Consider the following 14,678-nt stretch of genomic DNA (forward strand, 5'->3'; position numbering starts at 1 on the left):
GTCTGCCAAGTAGCCAACACCATTTTTAGCCAAGTCAAATGAAACGGCAACACTAGGTCAGTGGACGGACCTTGATCCAAAATATGAGTAAGATCATCCTGAACAAAATGCCACTGAGGACTGGACCAACCAAGATACTCAGTAACTCTGGCCATCAATCTCCTATAGGAGGATTACGCATGAGCCCCAGGGTCAGGCCTGCCAAACTCCACCTCAGGAAATGCAATGCTACGACTGCAATGACTGATGTAACTCCTCCATTTGACTGTCTCCGGAAAAGACCGGGACTTCATCAGGCTCAACAGGTTCAAACTCCAAATTCAACCTCTCCTCATCCTCACAGATATCATCCAGAGACTGAAAGAACTGCCTAGGAACAGGAGTGGGCCTGGAGTCGACAAGAGGCTGCCCAGTCTTAGATTTAGCCTTTCTTGGAGGATCCACAGTACCAGGGAGCTCCACCGGCAAATTCCGGCCAAATGACCCCGAAGGCGCTGACGGCTGGAGTGAAGGCAAAGCACAGACAGCGCCGACTAAGTTGACGCCGACCTCGAGCCCTTAGACTTCTGCGGTTTTGCCAGGTACGAAGACCAAGACCTGGACCCAGCACGTCTCTGGTGATCAACCGGATCCTTGTCTGAACAGGACCTCAATGGTTCCTGAGGTTTATCGCGCCGAGGACCCGGGCCCGAAAGCACACGAGCATCGGTCTGAGACCGTTCCCTGCCGGCTTCTTCCGAAGGCGCGGACATAGCTGTGCCCTGGGACAGGAAAATTGCCAGCATTTGCTCCCTGAAGGCCTCCCATTCCTCAGGCGTCGAGGATTTAGTGGGACAAGCCACCTTCCTCGTGGTGCCATCATCCGACGAGGACGGGGAAGGTGACTGGTGACGCCGCTTCCGGGAGTGCCGAGACGAGGACGACGAGTGGCGGGACCCACTCCGGGACCCCAAGACCCCAGGGACTCCTTCAGACGAGGAGAGTCACCCCTCGAATCGTCGGTAGAAACACCTGCAGCTTTTAGGGACTTAATAGGTTTTTCAGAAACCCGACCTACTTGGCAGTCGTCGGTATCATGACTCTCGCCTAGACACCACAAACAAATGCGGTGCAGGTCAGTAATCAACATCTTGGACTTACAGTCCCTGCAAGTCTTAAAGCCAGACCGCGGAGTCGGAGGGGTAGATGAAGACTTTTCACGAAGAAGAACACATGAGGCGCGCCGAGTTCTCGAAGCAAACGCATTTGTGGAAAAAACAGAACCGAGGCTACGGGTGCCGTGCGTCCCATTTATAACATCCGGTGACATCGCCCGCGATGGAGGCCTTCGAGGGACATCGACCCAACGCAGGACGCCATCTGCCTAAAAATTTCCAAAACTGCACAGCAGTGGCCATTACATGTCAAAGATGTGGAATACGTTGGAGGACACAATCCATTTGAAATATACAGATTGAAGAGCGCCGGCTCCAGGACTCTAATCGAATTCTGATATTAGCTGAAGTAGGAGGTTTCAATTTCCACTCCATTTCAGAAGAGGAGATGGTTAGAGTGCTGGCCAACATGAAACCCACCTCATGTTCTGAAAATATAATGCCTCCGAAAATTATATTGGAAAACAAAGAAATGTTCTCTCCAGTATGGGCCAAAATAGTCAATGCTTCATTTCAAGAAGGTACAGTATCTAAGTGCATTAAGGAAGTCACCATCAGTCCCCTCATAAGACGCCAGGCCTAGATCCCAAAGACCCAGGCAATTTGCGTCCCATTACGAATTGTAATTTCATTTTTAAGGTCCTGGACAAAATAGCAACTACTCAACTCCAGTAACATATCTAAGCTAATTCCATTTTGCGTGACCAGCAATCAGGTTTCTGTGCTGCACACATCATGGAGACCACTATGCTGCACATGCAGACTTTCATGCTTGGCATTCTCGATAAGGGTAAGTCAGGGCTACTGATGATCTTGTATCTAAGTGCAGCCTTTGATTTAGTGGACCACAAATTACTACATCAGGTCCTGGATGAAATGGCAGGCTGCTGCAAGGAAGCGTTGGCATGGTTGACATCCTTTCAGGCTGAACGCGAGGCAAAAATTCACTGGCGGGGGGAACATTTTCAAAGGCAGCACACATAATTCTGGGGTTCCACAAGGAGATAGTCTATCTCCCCTCCTTTTTAACTTCTACATGCGATGCCTGTGCGAACAGGAAAGCAACGGGGCATTTTTCTCTTTTTTTTTTTTTTTTTTTTTTTTTTTACACAAACTACGCCAACGATACCCAGTTAGTGATAGAGTTGGATGGTAACCATCTTATAGATAGTCAAACAACTTCCACATTATACAGCATCATAGAAAAATGGATGGAGGGTAACTGGATATGTTTAAACAGCAAAAAGATGGAGATGATGATCTTTGGAACCAGTCAAGTGCAAGCCACGTTAGGGGCAGATGAGTCTTTCCATATCAAGGACACAGAGGGAGTAGGAGTAGAATACTGCCACCGTTGCTAGGGGCACCTTTCTGTTCCGCTTTGACTATGGTAATTCTCTTATGCTCTGGGCTACGAAGAAAGGTTTGGAGGGATGCCAGATTATGGAAAATAATTCTGTATGCATTATAAAAAGGCATCAGGAAAAGAGACCACATTTCTGAGGGAAGGAAATGGCTGCATTGTCTCAAGATAGAAGAGAGGATTCATTTTAAATCCTTGACTCTAGTGCAGCATAGGTGTTTGTATTGCTCTGCGCCAGCATATCTTAAGAAAAAGATTCTACGATAAACCCCAAATCAGAAGCACAAAGTAGGATCTCAGTGCCCTCCTACAGTTGAGTTACTGGATCGGGTAGAGCTTTTCCGTGCTGGCAGCTCAGCAAAGGAATATGCTGCCCCCAACCCTCCGAATTGAACCTAGCTATCTGGCTTTCAGAAAGCACCTTAAAACCTATCTTGTTACAATAACTAATCCCAGACCTCCAGATAGCTAGTTAACTTTGTGCGATTGTCTTAATCTAGTCTTTACTACATGTTTTGTGTTCTGTACCCTGATGTCCGCAGGCTTTCGTTCCTCTATAAGCATGTAAATAAACAAAAAAATAAAAAATAAATATTTGTTTGGATATATAGATTAGTGGGTCCAAAATATATGCAAGACCCCAACCTCACTGTTTCAACCATAATTTATCTTACCTGATGCAAGTTTAATGGATGCAATGAAAATGTCCTGTTGTGCTTGCCAGCTTTTTATAATAGCAATAGTAGGAAGCTGTTCAATTGAGGACAGACTCCCTTGTGGAAGCCAGATTGGCATCTGTCCATATGCTGAATACTTTGGGCCCACAACTTCTTCAAAGGAAGTGCACCAACTATTTTACTGACGGTATCAAGTAAAGCTATTGGTCTCAAGTTGGAAGTATTCGATGTATCCCATACCCCTTGATAGTAGACCACAAAAAGGTATACAAAACTGGAGCCCAAGGTTGGGACTGGTCCTTGAATATTAGATTGGGAACCCCATTGCGGCAAGCTGCACACCAAAACCAGGTATAATTTACAATTCCACCTAATGCATTACCTACTCTGTGCCCCACCTTAAACCTGGCTACCTTCATCCAAGTTCATAGCCAGCATGAACATATACTTACACCAGTACAGCACGAGCACCCAAACACATGCACACACCTGCTTTGCTCTCTCTTCCTGCTGCTGCTGTTGTTGCTGCTGCTGTTGTTGCTGCTGCTGTTGTTGCTGTTGCTGCTGCTGTTGCTGCTGCTGCTGCTGTTGTTGCTGCTGTTGCTGTTGTTGCTGCTGTTGCTGTTGTTGCTGCTGTTGCTGTTGCTGCTGCTGCGCCATCAACATTGCAGACTGTTGCTGAGCCATCTTCATTCTGTCCTCTTCAGACAAGCCGCCTTGGTCAATGGATGGCATGCGGTGGGGTGGCGGTCCCATTCCAGGAGGCGGTTGGCGCATCTGGAAAGCCATAGCCATCCCTGGAGGAGGTGGTGGTGGTGCTGGCATGGGTGGCCTGCTCATCGGGGGAGGAGGCATGGGCATGCCGGGCATCTGTAGAGGCAAACAAAATACGGGCTAGTAAGATGGGGCAACAGAAGCATCAGGCAAGCAATTACTGGACTCCCAAATGCGGGAGATAGTAAACTAGGAACACAGAATGGAAGGAAAGAAGAGTAGAGACAATGCCCTCTCAACACAACCTGAATGCTGCTCAACTGCAGTGTTCATTGACATAAAAATGTTAAATGCCACAAACCTTGGGCTCAACTCAAATATTCAACAGGTCTGGCAAATTCATTAGGTCTGGTTGATTATAAATGCGACATCTCTCAGCGTGATAGCACAGCTACTAGATTAGGCAGCAACATTTACTACTATTGAATGGCACTAAATCATGCAATATTTCTTACATTATGTTCCATTCTTTCATAAAATCTCTTCCAAGCAGGGAAATATCTCCTGGATTTGGGAATTTCAAAACAGAATATACTAAAGTTCCAGATTTTGCACTCAAAGGACTGAAAAGTCTAAGACACAAATGCCTACTTAAAGAATCAGTATCTAGTAGCACGTTATATGGATTGAGAGTCATTGAGGATCACGCAAAAGTAGAGAGGTTGTCATAGATGTGCACTGAGACAAATTGTATTAAGGGACAAGAAATTAAAAGGGTATTTCCATTTTTCTGCCATGGACGCGTGTAAAACCTCTTAGTAAGGAGCAAAACTCCTCATTGTTTGTAATCGTTGTAATATGCAAGCTGCTAGTATGAAAGTAAAGGTATAGTCCAGAGCTGACAAAAATGCAATTCTAGCACTCTTCTGGCCTCCCTTGTAACAACTGCAGATTAATTCCAGACACTGGATATCCATTTTAGAAAGATGTACAGGCTGGTTTTAAGTTGTTTGAAGTCCTAAGTGAGCAAAAATGACCAGCTTGCATTCAACTAGACAGGGACTATTGTTTCCTGCACTAAGAGCTCAGTGGCAGTGAGAAGCGACTATCACTTTCCTGGGACTCCTATTCTACCACATTAATTAAAACAGATATCTTAGAACACCCTGGGAATAAATAACTGCACTGAAAATAAAGCAGTAAAAAGCAATAAGAGAACACATTTTACAATGAAAGTAATAAAAACATTTTAAATGAAGAAAGGAAAAAACTAGTATTTTACTTGCAAATACTGTACAAATGTTTGCATGCTGACAAATGCGTTTGCGATTTCAAAAATGAAAACAAAATGGAAGTTTGGCAAGATTGAGAGAGGAAACTACATCCGACAGACAAAACAGCGTTAAGCTCTATGAAAACTAACAAAAGCAAAAAAAGCTCACTATGCAAACCAAATAGATTCTTTACAACACAGGCAGAAGAGTCTTCAAAATCATCACAAACCATGCAGCTTGTAACCAACATTTTTAAGATTACCACAACTATATATTGGTTGGTTGTTATGAGACGGATGCAAGTAAACGTGGTTGCATCTATTAAATCATTAAACACTTAATGTCTACACATTCAATGTGAATGGCTCAAACACTGATATTCTCAATCCAGAATTAAACTGGATTCTAGACAAAGTCCTCAGCAAAGCTAAGACACTAGGTGTCTGTCTGGTTCATCACTCGGAGCGGATGCGCATGACGACTACATCATAAAAAACTCCCAATATCACTTCTCAGACAGATTAAGCCATTTGTTTCAAAGAAAACATTTTTAACTAGCTTGTGCCACAATACCATTAGGACTGATTTTCTATACCCTGGACTGGTGCACAGATGTATAGAGAGGCAACAGTTTCACCTCACTGATGATGCCCAACAAGGCTGAAACACGTGTATGGGGTTACTGATGGTACTCTTGTTCAGAGGAGAATTGCCTAGCATTCCGGCGCTGGACTGCCCCTGGGCAGGACAAAGGCTGATATGCAGGGAAATGTCTTCTCTGTGAAAAGGACAGTGAGCTGAAGACTTGGTAGAGTCTCTCCCAGGGGTTATTCACCCAAGAACAGGTCATTGGGCTGTGTTCGTGCTGGTAGAGAGATTCCCAGACCCCCCTTTGTTTGCATACATTAACTTTGGGTTTCACCCTAAGTTAACAGGGCAATCCAGACGTGGACCCCTTGCTCACTGTACTTAGAGAGGCAACAGTTTCACCTCACTGATGATGCCCAACAAGGCTGAAACACGTGCATGGGGTTACTGATGGTACTCTTGTTCAGAGGAGAATTGCCTAGCATTTCGGCGCTGGACTGCCCCTGGGCAGGACAAAGGCTGATATGCAGGGAAATTTCTTCTCTGTGAAAAGGACAGTGAGCTGAAGACTTGGTAGAGTCTCTCCCAGGGGTTATTCACCCAAGAACAGGTCATTGGGCTGTGTTCGTGCTGGTAGAGAGATTCCCAGACCCCCCTTTGGATGTATAGAAGGCCAGCCTACTATTGTGACAGGGGCAACTCTGGGAGCTGTAGTCAAACCAGTTCAAGGTAGGTAGAAGAGTGGTCTAGGCCAAGCATCAAGAGGTGGTGAGCTTGTAAGGGGTCCACAATGAGCACACACAGTCAAACAGTCAAGGAACACACTTCGACAAATCCAGTATAAAAAAACATTTCTTATGGTCAAATAACAGTGAAAAAGCTATCACACAACACCAATAACATACATATAAACAATCACTGGAGAAGGGCACAATACATATCAAACCAGTGAAAAGGAAGGTACAGATTAGTATAAGCACTACAAGTCCACAGAGTTACAATCCTAGCTTCAGATGTCCATCCCAAGACGTATGGGCGTTTGTGCCCAAAAATTCTGCAAAGGTCCATGCAGTTTTGTGAAGCCGAATAAAATAAAAAGGTAGGGCATCTGGGGTCCCATGAACAGTTCCAAGGGCTAGGGGACAAGTTAATCTAACAAATGTGTCCACAACTTTCATAGTGCTTGTGCAAATAAGCAATGGCAAAGACAACTATTACAAAAGTTTCTATAAGTTACCAACACTTTTAAAAGGGAGTTCAGGTTTAAAGTAAGTATTGCTACAACTCACCCCCTGTAGTGAGATTCTTCATAGGACTTGGCAGGTCTGCTGAAGAGGGTCTGAGGTCACTTTTTCCACTGTCAGCCTCAGCCCTTGATCCTTAGGAGTTGCAGGTTCGAGCACTTGTCCTGACGGCAACTAATGATGGTGCGAGGTCTTAAAATGAGAACATGCAAAAGAACTCCATGCAGGGCCCCTCTCAGGACAGGACTGGATGCAAGTAAGCAGTTTCGGACGATGACCACCAATGTACGGCGATGCAAAGTGATTCACTTGCTGCAGTAAGACTTTATCTCGGGTCCCCTTGATGCTAGGACCACAAAATATCGCAGGGGTAAGCCTTATGGGAGACGCTGAAGATTCCAGGCCTCAACTCGGAACAAAGATGTCTGCAACACAGTAGCCCAAACTGAGCTGGTCAGCCAAGGGGCAAGCTAGGGGCACTTCCGAAGGATCTTCTTCGTAGGAGTTGAGCAGATGTTGAGAATGGATGTTCCCTCCACTCCAAGGGTCACAGCTCCTTCACAGGCCTGCTGGAGGTATTCCACAAGACAGGGCACTACCAGGACAGCAGCAGAAGTTGATTGCCAGGCTTTTTTTTCTAACTGGTCTCCAGTCTCTTTGCAGATCTTGCAGCTAGACAGGATTCCTGGCTCCTTCAGTTTCTTCCAGGATCTCTCTAGAGTGGTTGCAGGGGTCTTCTAATCCCAAATGCCAGTTAAGAGCTGAACCTCCCACTATCCAATGACAGATCTGAGACACACACACACACACATACATACGTTGTCCAATAAGTACCACTGGCGTCAAAACTCATGCTTAGCACTCACACACTGAAGCCAGTTTGTGGATTGGGAACTTCTGTTCCAGTGGTCGACTTGACTTCTGCCTCTAGAACCTCAGCTTTTATTCAATTTTCCCATTCACTCCTCTGCAAACTTAGCAATTTACAGAAAGGGGCGGGTGGCAGTCCAATCAGGACAGCCATCCGCCCAGTGTTAACTGGTTCCATTCAGGCACTCTAGCGGACAAAGGGCAGGGGTGTGTTAACGCATCCCTGCTTCCTGTCCTCGCAGACACAATGGAGCCCAGGCGGGGACACCCAAGGGTTCTCGCCAAAGACGACTCACGCACAGACTTTCCTCCGCCCACAAGGGGAAAAGAAAGGCTAACAAAGGACAACCAGACAAGAAATGGTGAAAAAAGAAAGAAAATTAACAAGGGGTGTCCTGGGAGTCCCTCTGCCAGACATTAGTCCTGGTTACGAGAGACTTACCCAGAGTCTTTAGTTCACTATCTTTCACAGAGAAGAAATATCCCAAACATATCAGTCTTTGTCCTTCCCTGGGGCAGTCCAGCACCGAAATGCTAGGCAATTCTCCTCTGAACAAGAGTACCAACAGAAACCCCAGACACATGTTTCGGTCTGGTTGGACCTCATCAGTAGGGTAGATCTGTGCCTCTCTAAGAATAGTGAGCAAGGGGTCCACGTCTGGATTCCCCTAGTAACTTAGGGTGAGACCCAAAGTTATTTAAAAATGCAAATTAACAAGGGGTGTCCTGGGAGTCCCTCTGTTACTAGGGGAATCCAGACGTGGACCCCTTGCTCGCTATTCTTAGAGAGGCACAGATCCACCCTACTGATGAGGTCCAACCAGACCGAAACACGTGTCTGGGGTTTCTGTTGGTACTCTTGTTCAGAGGAGAATTGCCTAGCATTTCGGTGCTGGACTGCCCCAGGGCAGGACAAAGACTGATATGTTTGGGATATTTCTTCTCTGTGAAAGATAGTGAGCTAAAGACTCTGGGTAAGTCTCTCGTAACCAGGACTAATGTCTGGCAGAGGGACTCCCAGGACCCCCTTGTTAATCTGAAAAAAGAAAGAAGCCACCATGTTAGAACATAGATGATCCTTTGGTGCATAACTGAGACTGCAAATACAGTCTGCTGTAAAAATAAAATAGCACTCAAGTTGGCAGAACACATCCACTGCCACCAGCTATAACTATAGGGTGGTTACTGTGACCAAAAAGTTACAGGAGCCAAGAGAAGGGGGATACTAGGTATCCCCTTAACATGCCACATATGGTGGTGTGTGCTAATCTCTCATAAGAGACAACAGGCTACAAAGAGCCCAAAATGCAGCCGCGAGACTTAAAGAACATACATCACCCCAGCCCTCCGAACACAGCACCAAATGAAGGATTCAATTCAAAACCATATTCTTAGCCAACAGCACTATTCACCCACTACTAACCATTCACTTGGCTTTCATCTAGTAATGCAGCCTTAGTAACGGTGCATAGCTTCAACTGACATTCTGTATCCTTCCTCTAAACCAAAAGCTAGTATTCAAGGCATTAAATAAGTGTCGCAGAGCAATTTGCTATGTAATGCTGTAGGTTTGATAATTAAATTGACACTTGTGTAGTTCAGCTTGTGATTTAAACCACCCTATTCAATGAAAACACTGCGCACCCAGTATTGTGTGGGAGTGTGCTAGCCTTGTATTAAGGAGAAAATATATACATTACTCACCGTATCGTAGTTCTGATGCTTGTATCTGCTTAGATTCACATGCTGTGCATAGACCGACATCTAGTGGAAGCTGCAGAGTATTACAGTTTGTTTTTGAAACTCGAAAAGGGGTGAACAAGGGCGTGCCACTAATACTATCCCTAGTGTGACGTCCACTGTACCCATGATCCCTCGCGTGTAGGACCCTCAGATTGTATTTTTTCCTGACATGAGGAGTAGCGCGAGTACAGAGTATCCAAGCAGATAATATAAGACTACAAGCATCCATGCACCTTCTCTCAGAGGGGAGGAAGGGTGGGCGAATGTGAATATAAGCAGATACAAACATCAGAAATACGATTAAAGTGAGTAATGCATCCCTTCCGAGGCTTGTGGAATCTGCTTAGATCACATGCTGTGCATAGATTAGCGAGCAGTGTTAGAAGGAGGTGGGATGTGAGAAGGGTCAGGAGCGAGCAAATGTCTTAGAACCGCTTGTACCACTTGAGTATCTGTCTTGGAATGAGTGTCAATGTAGTAGTGCTGAGTAAAGGTGTGAATAGAGCTCCATGTAGCTGCTTTGCAAATGGTGTCAAGGGATACATTTTGCAAGAAGAATGGCGATCTCCTCGAGGAGGATTCCTTGGTGGTCCAAGGAATGTACTTTGTCTTGGAGGATGGTTGCAGGGGCATTCTAGTAGCTCTAGACAGTATCCTGAGGACACTGTGGACAGCACCCATCAGTCCGAAGTGATCCCTTTCCATGCATGGGTGAAGGTGGAAATGCGACCCCCTAACGGGGATGCATGGGAAGGCACCCGGAGCGGAACGTCACTGTTTATTGGGTGGCGTACCACCTACCGGGGCTGCCTCTACCCCTAGTGCAGCCCCTGCACTGACCTCTGATGAAACCCGGAGTAGCCTGGGATTGATTGCTGCCCCATGAGGTTCCTTCAGTCTGATAGTAGTTGGAACCCCTCTGGGAGCTCTGGCCACGAAAGCGGGGAAAAGTTATTTCTCATTTGACCCGAGGGCTTATTTATCAGTTGGCCGAGGGATTTTAAGGTCTCGTATTCGTCCTTAGCAGTCTTTAGTGCCTCCTCCACTGCTTTCCCAAATAGGACGTTCGGCTCTACCGGCACTATTGCTATTAGTCTCCCTGCATTATCTGCTGCATCAAAGTTTGCCTTAAGGATACATCCAGACACAGATCTTCCGTCTGATGCAATTTGAGCAAACTGGCCCTTTAATGGTTCGGGTGTAGAAGCTATTAGGGTAGCTACTTGTTCCCATTGGTGGCAATTGTAGCTTGCTAACAGAGTGGTGGTGTTGGCAATACATGTCTGATACAGTGACGTGGATGCCACCTTCCTCCCCAGACCATATATTTTCTTGCTCTCTTTGTCAGGGGGTGCTTCTGAAGAAGCTAGTGGTGTGCAAAGCAAGCAGGATTCTGAAAGCTTTCCAATGCCTTCAAAGCCAATGACATTAAGACACTAAACGGTTTTGCATTTTGTACACAGAGCATGTAAATCCCCTATTCTTAACCCGCATGGACGCTTGACGGACAGTAGACAGCTGGCAAGTCACTTTGTGTGCTCTGCTAGTGTGCATCACGGAAACCTGTAGTCCATTTTTAGCCCAAGCCACATTCTTGGGAAGGATGGGAATTTGCAGTTGCTGTACTAAGATTTTACAATGCATAGCATCTGACATGACAAATGTATCCATCTAATAGTTAATTGTGCCCTATACTTAAACAATAACTGCCTTCTTCCGTGCTTGACCATATCTGTGTATATGATTATATCTGCATGAGAGAGCCTTCACAAAGACCCTCAATCCTCCTAGTCCCTTATAGCGCCTGAAAGTAGCATTGCCTAATTCTAAAGCACTTGGGGGTGCTGGAAGACACTAGTTCCTCCCCAACATTCCACCCTTTCGTTAATTGTACAGTAAAACTAATTTCCACACGACATATCCACAATCCCAGAAATATCAGTTTGCATTTCACCGTTTATTGTATGGCAAGGTGTTTTAGATCCCCCAACTGATACCATCATTACACTATTAGGAACTATACTGACAACACTGAAGACCCAATTGGCAGAAGAGGACCAAGAAGAATACGATAACAGGCACCAGTATTTTTTAATGCTGCCCCCAGCCATGACGGGACCCAATCAAAAGCAAGCAATAGCTATCCATGTTCTTAACTCGACCTTCTTTCTTCATTTGAACACCTAGATTGTACCCTGCCTTGATGACGTGGGATAGTGTCCTATACTCAGCATCCTCTGAGGATACAAAAGTGCAACAGACGCTTCCCTACCTTTTTACACACTCTTCCTACGGCTGTTAGAAAATCCAGCATGTAGCAGTTTTGCATCATCATGAGTCTCAATGCACGGAGCTCTACTTTGCTAGCGTTGAACCCATTCTGTGTCATTGGCCAGCTAGAATAGCTCCCATCGAATCTGAACCCACTTGGCGTTAGCAGTTGCATGTATCCCAGGAGCCAAAAAAGATGAAAAGAAAGTCTCTGCTGAGCTAAAAAGTTGATACTCATCAGGTATTCCGCACTGCTCAGAGGAAGTGTCTTTCGAGACATAGTTTGATTTCTTCCTTCTTACCAGTTGTTGAAATAGTTATTTTTCTGGCAGCAGTTTCTTGCTGCTTCTTTAGGTGCTGGAGTGGCGGTTGGCACCTTGACAGGCATTTCTTCTCCCTTCAGATGTTCTTCCTGGATTACTAGTAGCACTGAGTGCAGGGTGACCAGTGAACAGTTGCCCCCTCCAGGGTGGGGGGAGGTGCAAGTAGGCTTGTCGGCCACAAACCCAGCAGTAATCCATCACTGTTGCTGTACCTTTGGTCATATCCGGGATCACAAGAGTGTGGTTGCACTGTGCGTTTGCGCCAACAGGAACTGTTCCTTCATTGCTAAAATAAAGTTCATAGTCCATGTCTCTATGTATTCGCTCCATTGTTGCAATCCATGTCAGCCTTGTGACATATGGAGACCATATTTGCACACTGTCTCTAATTGGGCCATTGTTTCTTTGCTGTACTCGATCAGTCCATCTGCCGGGCACGTCACTGTGGTGCCCTGCCATTTGTCATTGACATGCGAATGACCTAAGGAAAAATATGGTGCTTGTAGACACTTGCTGTAAGTCGCACTGCAATTGTATAGCGCTGGCTCTAAATCAATGCTCCTTAACTGCACATTGTGTGTCTGGAATGCGTCCTTAATCCTACATAGTGCAATATGTACCAGGCCTTGTGCCTCTGTAATTGGGACTGGATTTGGAACTAAAACCTTAGGAGACCCCGATGCGTGCGTGATAAGTGCACACAAGTAACCGCTTTCATTTATCACATTTCTTCCTACAGTACTCATATTGGAGTACCCCCTGTTCAAGGATTCAGAGTACTGAATGTCAGAAATGGCGTCAAAGCCCAACCCCTTATATAAATCATACGTCATTCATACTTCACGTTTTATTCGTCTAAGAAAACCTTTAGGGTTGGCTGGCAAAAAGTGACATTGTTGGATTCTTTTTTTTTTTTTTTTATCAGACATATTGATACTACCACTATTTTTCCAACTGTCCACCCCCCTTTATATGGCTACCCCATATAACAGACATACCTTCATACACTCCAACAACCACGACCAGTGTCATACAAAACAATATAATACTAAAAAAATATAACAATTCCTAGAACAAATGACATTCATTTTAACCTTATCCCTACGTAACAGAGGTTTGAACATATCGGTCAGGTATCATCGCTTATCCCTGAAGAGGAGAAAAAAAAAAGGTTATATCGAGCGAGAGGGAGAGACCTTTTTCCCCACCAGGGCAGACTGGGTTCTAGACCTTTAAAAAAATCAAGAGAAAAAAAGATAAAAGTAACAAAAAAAAAAAACAGGAGTGTGCCACTGCACACCACCCTGGCATGGATCCTTTACCAAAGTCTTCTTCCTTAATTATGTTTTTGATATCAATTGAGCTTTCCATGCTCTCAATGCCTCGATGAGAGCGACGAGTCCCGCTACCTGAGCTGAATAATGCATAGGTAATCTTTTCATGTCCAGAACTTCATGCTCCCCCTACCCCCCCTTTACCGCGCACCACTGCCACCCCCATGTGCCTCCGTTCTCTCTCCTGGTCAATTGTTGATGACCCCTCAACACATAGTATCTCTCCTGTCTATGCACTGTCTCTAGCTTTAGATGTACCCTCCTCTTCACACTCGTATGTAGCACAGTCATGTGTTTTTGGGTCGTCATCATCAGTGGGTGCCTCTATCAAAAACGTGGCGGGATTCACCATCCTACACCTTACTATATGAATATGAGACTTATCCCACATGCAAAGAATCTCTTTCCAAAATGGTAAATAGTGAATGTTCCACAAACAAGATAACGGAGCACCCCATGACAATAGTGGAACATTTCTCTATCGCAAATGCAGCCGCTGGAGTGATTGTTCACACGCAAACTGTCCCTGCATGACTGAGTCGAGCGTCCCATTATAATAAACCAATGGCTTGTGGCCCATTGTGCTGTTTTGGGTCAATACTGCTCTCATGAGCTGTCCATCACAGTGGGAAAATAAATAAAACGCGTGTGTATAATCCAGAGTTGGGCATGCAAACAGCTTCTTTCAAGTCCTCAAATTGTCTTTTTTTTTTTAAATTGCGTTTGGTTATGTCAAACCTTTACAAAAAGAAATTCCACATCATCAAGAAATACATAGAGATCAACAGATACATTCACAAAGAATACCAACAATAATTAAAAAAAAGAAATTAAAAGTAAAATGTGTCCGGTGATAATACAGGTAAAATAATTTCTAATGTTATACAGAAACATTTTTACAGAGGCTATCTGATAAAAAAAATAAAAAAAAGGAAAAGTTTGGAGTAGCAAGATATGGTATATCCAACATCTTCATTTGAGTTAATCAAGTCTACAGGTGCAAAGAATTAATAACCCCAGCCAGAGCCATCCCTTTCCGAATATTGAAGTTTTCAAAACAGTGTTTCCATATCAGATCTTCACCATAGAGATATGGGTTCATGGCTAATGGTTTCAGGACCTT

General features: G+C 44.9%; 1 protein-coding gene across 1 annotated transcript in view; it reads right to left on the reverse strand.

Moving 5' to 3' along the window:
* The window catches only part of SF3B2 (splicing factor 3b subunit 2), a 633,281-nt gene that overhangs the window by 523,097 nt on the left and 95,506 nt on the right, over window positions 1-14,678 (reverse strand). The window contains exon 4 of the mRNA XM_069644893.1: window positions 3,684-4,064. Coding sequence (XP_069500994.1) covers window positions 3,684-4,064 — 381 coding nt within the window. The remainder of the gene's footprint in view (window positions 1-3,683; window positions 4,065-14,678) is intronic.

This window comes from Ambystoma mexicanum, chromosome 2p (genome assembly GCF_040938575.1).
Source record: "Ambystoma mexicanum isolate Mex_15411 chromosome 2p, UKY_AmexF1_1, whole genome shotgun sequence".
In the NCBI taxonomy this organism is placed as follows: Eukaryota; Metazoa; Chordata; class Amphibia; order Caudata; family Ambystomatidae; genus Ambystoma; species Ambystoma mexicanum.